The sequence below is a fragment of the Budorcas taxicolor genome, chromosome 1 (assembly GCF_023091745.1).
Source record: "Budorcas taxicolor isolate Tak-1 chromosome 1, Takin1.1, whole genome shotgun sequence".
Taxonomy (NCBI): Eukaryota; Metazoa; Chordata; class Mammalia; order Artiodactyla; family Bovidae; genus Budorcas; species Budorcas taxicolor.
In genome coordinates, this window is record NC_068910.1 from 70,334,446 (window position 1) to 70,337,358 (window position 2,913).

Genomic DNA, 2,913 nt, shown 5'->3' on the forward strand with positions numbered 1-2,913 from the left:
ATTGCAGCTTATGTTTTGGCCACAGCAGCCCTTACTCAAAGTTTCAGAATTGCCAGTTCAAGGTACAACTTTCACATCTCAAGGGACTGATACATTTCTTGACGACTGCGCAAGCATTCTTAATTATGCCTCCAGGTAAACATACTGCTGTCTTCTTGGACAACTGAGAAGTACAAAGAATGTTTATGTGCAGGTCCAGTCCTTCCAAGTATTTCTTGTGGGCTTAGACACACCTGAGTTACCACCCCCCTCTTATTGGCTGAGAAAGTTGCCCCACCTGATTTGTAACTTTACCCGCCACAGTCAGTAGCTGGGGGCACCTCCGCCAGCCAACACTGGATTTAATCTAGTTAGAAGTAGCCAGGCAGCTCTTGTTTGAAAAAAATCACTGAGTTCTGAGTTCATTACTACAGAAAAACTGCTCTCCCTCGGTGCGCAGAGAACCTGGCTTCAGAGCAGCCTCACCAGCTCAGGCGTCTGGTCGGATAAAACCCAGCCTGGAGGAGAATGGCTACCTACGCCCTGCAAATCGCCGGACTGGTGCTCGGTGGTGTGGGCATGGTGGGCACAGTGGCTGTCACAGTCATGCCTCAGTGGAGAGTGTCTGCCTTCATTGGAAGCAATATTGTAGTCTTTGAAAACCTCTGGGAAGGACTATGGATGAGTTGCATGAGGCATGCTAACATCAGAATGCAGTGCAAAATCTACGATTCGCTGCTGGCTCTCTCTCCGGACCTACAGGCAGCCAGAGGACTGATGTGTGCCGCCTCCGTGCTGGTCTTCCTGGCTTTCATGACGGCCGTCCTCGGCATGAAGTGTACCAGATGCACTGGGGACGACGACAAGGTGAAAGGTCACATTCTGCTGACCGCTGGAGTGATCTTTATCATCACTGGCCTCGTGGTGCTCATCCCCGTGAGCTGGGTTGCCAATTCCATCATCAGAGACTTCTACAACCCAATAGTGGATATTGCCCAAAAACGGGAGCTGGGAGAAGCACTCTACATAGGCTGGACCACGGCCCTGGTGCTGATGGTTGGAGGGGCGCTGTTCTGCTGTGCTTCTTGCTGCCATGAAAAGAGCAGTAGCTACAGATACTCCATACCGTCCCACCGGACAACCCAGAAAAGCTATCACACCGAAAAGAAGTCGCCGAGTGTGTACTCCAAAAGTCAGTACGTGTAGTTATGGCTCTTTTTAAACTACCTAGGAAGCCACCCAGATGACATAGATGTCCACTCTTTCCAAAACTGAGACCCAAAAGAACATTTGATTGGCTGTTCTTAACTGCCTGGTCTTAATCACAGGAACTAATTACATCAGCTCTTTATGATTCTATAATCGATTTCAGCTGAATGAGAAATTGTACACATTGCTTGGATTATTCTAGAAAGAACAATTTGTTTTCTAAAATGGTTCATATTTTTTCTCCTTTTATTAGTTACTTCAAAATGACATTGTTAGAGACAATTATTTTACAACTGTGATTTCTCTGACAGAGCTTTATGTATATAGATGAGTGTGACATTTCTGTGTCACATACGTAGAGACAGGTTTATACAGTCTTATTTTAAATGAAACACTGATTCATTACACTGAATAAATAGAATTCAACTATTGCTTTTCAGGGGAACCAGGGGTAAGATTGAAGAAGGTTAATATTAATTGTTTAAAAACAGCTTAGTGATGAATGCACTTGATTTATAATGAAGGTTAAAATGAAAGCTTTAATCAGCAGGGTAAAGGGAACTAAATGGCTTTTTGATATCTCGTTTTTCAGCCTAGGAGTTAGAAATCCAAATTCCTTTCTCCTCATTCTCCAGAGGCCTTCCTTTTCTTGTATATTAATGGTCATCTTTTAAAAGCCAGGTATTTTGTCAAGGGGCTTTGCATTCAAACTGCTTTTCCAGAGCTATACTAAGAAGAAAGATAAAGCTATAGTCTAAGAAATATTAAAGACTTCAGGAAAGTGAAGATTTTTTTCCTCAAGTTTTTGTGGTTGGAGAAGGATACATTTTGACAAGAAATATTATATATATATATGAATATTTTAATAACTGTTTGTATAGAGACTTTGGACTTTCATTAATATAAATAACAGAAGAGAAAAATTCTATACCTTTATTTGATTACCAAAAAAATGAAACCAAATTGTCTTTTGTGAACTGCATCTTCTTATATGTGGACATTTAAGTCGAAATTATCATTTCAGTTTTCAAAGGTGAAATTTTTATTTGTTCCAATTCTGTTCAGTTTTACTAAAGTACAGGTATACTATATCTTTGTGTTTCCCCCCAGATTTGATTGAACTGTTAATCTGATTTGAAAGTTTGTATATACATTTTTCTAGTTTAATTGACTATGTTTATCTGCTTTATGTCCTTTGTATTAATAAATTGTGCTTTTTATGTTAATTTGATATCTTTCATTTTTCTTCAGTTTTTAAATATTTTAATAACTTGTAAAGAGTTTTTAAAAACCTGATATTTTCAGCTTTGCAGTTAAAAAAGGCTTTCAAAATTGCCTTTTAAAGATAAAGATAGATTCAGCATTAATTTTTGAGAATAGAGTATTATATATCATTTAATATGATATACTTACAATGATTGGATTCACACACTAGTGTTTGATGTTGATAATATATTTGTAATTTTTTAAGATAATACTATAGGTTCCAAAAATCTATATCCTGCATATATTATTATGTATGTAATAGCTATTTATGTACAAACTTTCCATAGGGAGATATAGCCCTGCCTCTGAGAAATAGTATTAATTAATAATAGTACATAATGTTTTAGGGACATGAGTTATAAACTAAGTCCTCTACTGTTTTAAATGAATTGTATCACTAAATCTCTTATAAGACTGATGTGATTAGTTTAATTTACAGATGAGGACCCCTCAGAACAG

At 38.0% G+C, this 2,913-nt stretch overlaps 1 protein-coding gene across 1 annotated transcript; it reads left to right on the plus strand.

Annotated features, from left to right (window-relative positions):
* The first annotated feature begins 507 nt into the window (after positions 1 to 507).
* Positions 508 to 1,185, plus strand: CLDN8 (claudin 8). The gene has a single exon (XM_052647925.1). It carries the CDS (start codon positions 508 to 510, stop codon positions 1,183 to 1,185), a length of 678 nt encoding a protein of 225 aa, XP_052503885.1.
* Positions 1,186 to 2,913: the final 1,728 nt, after the last annotated feature.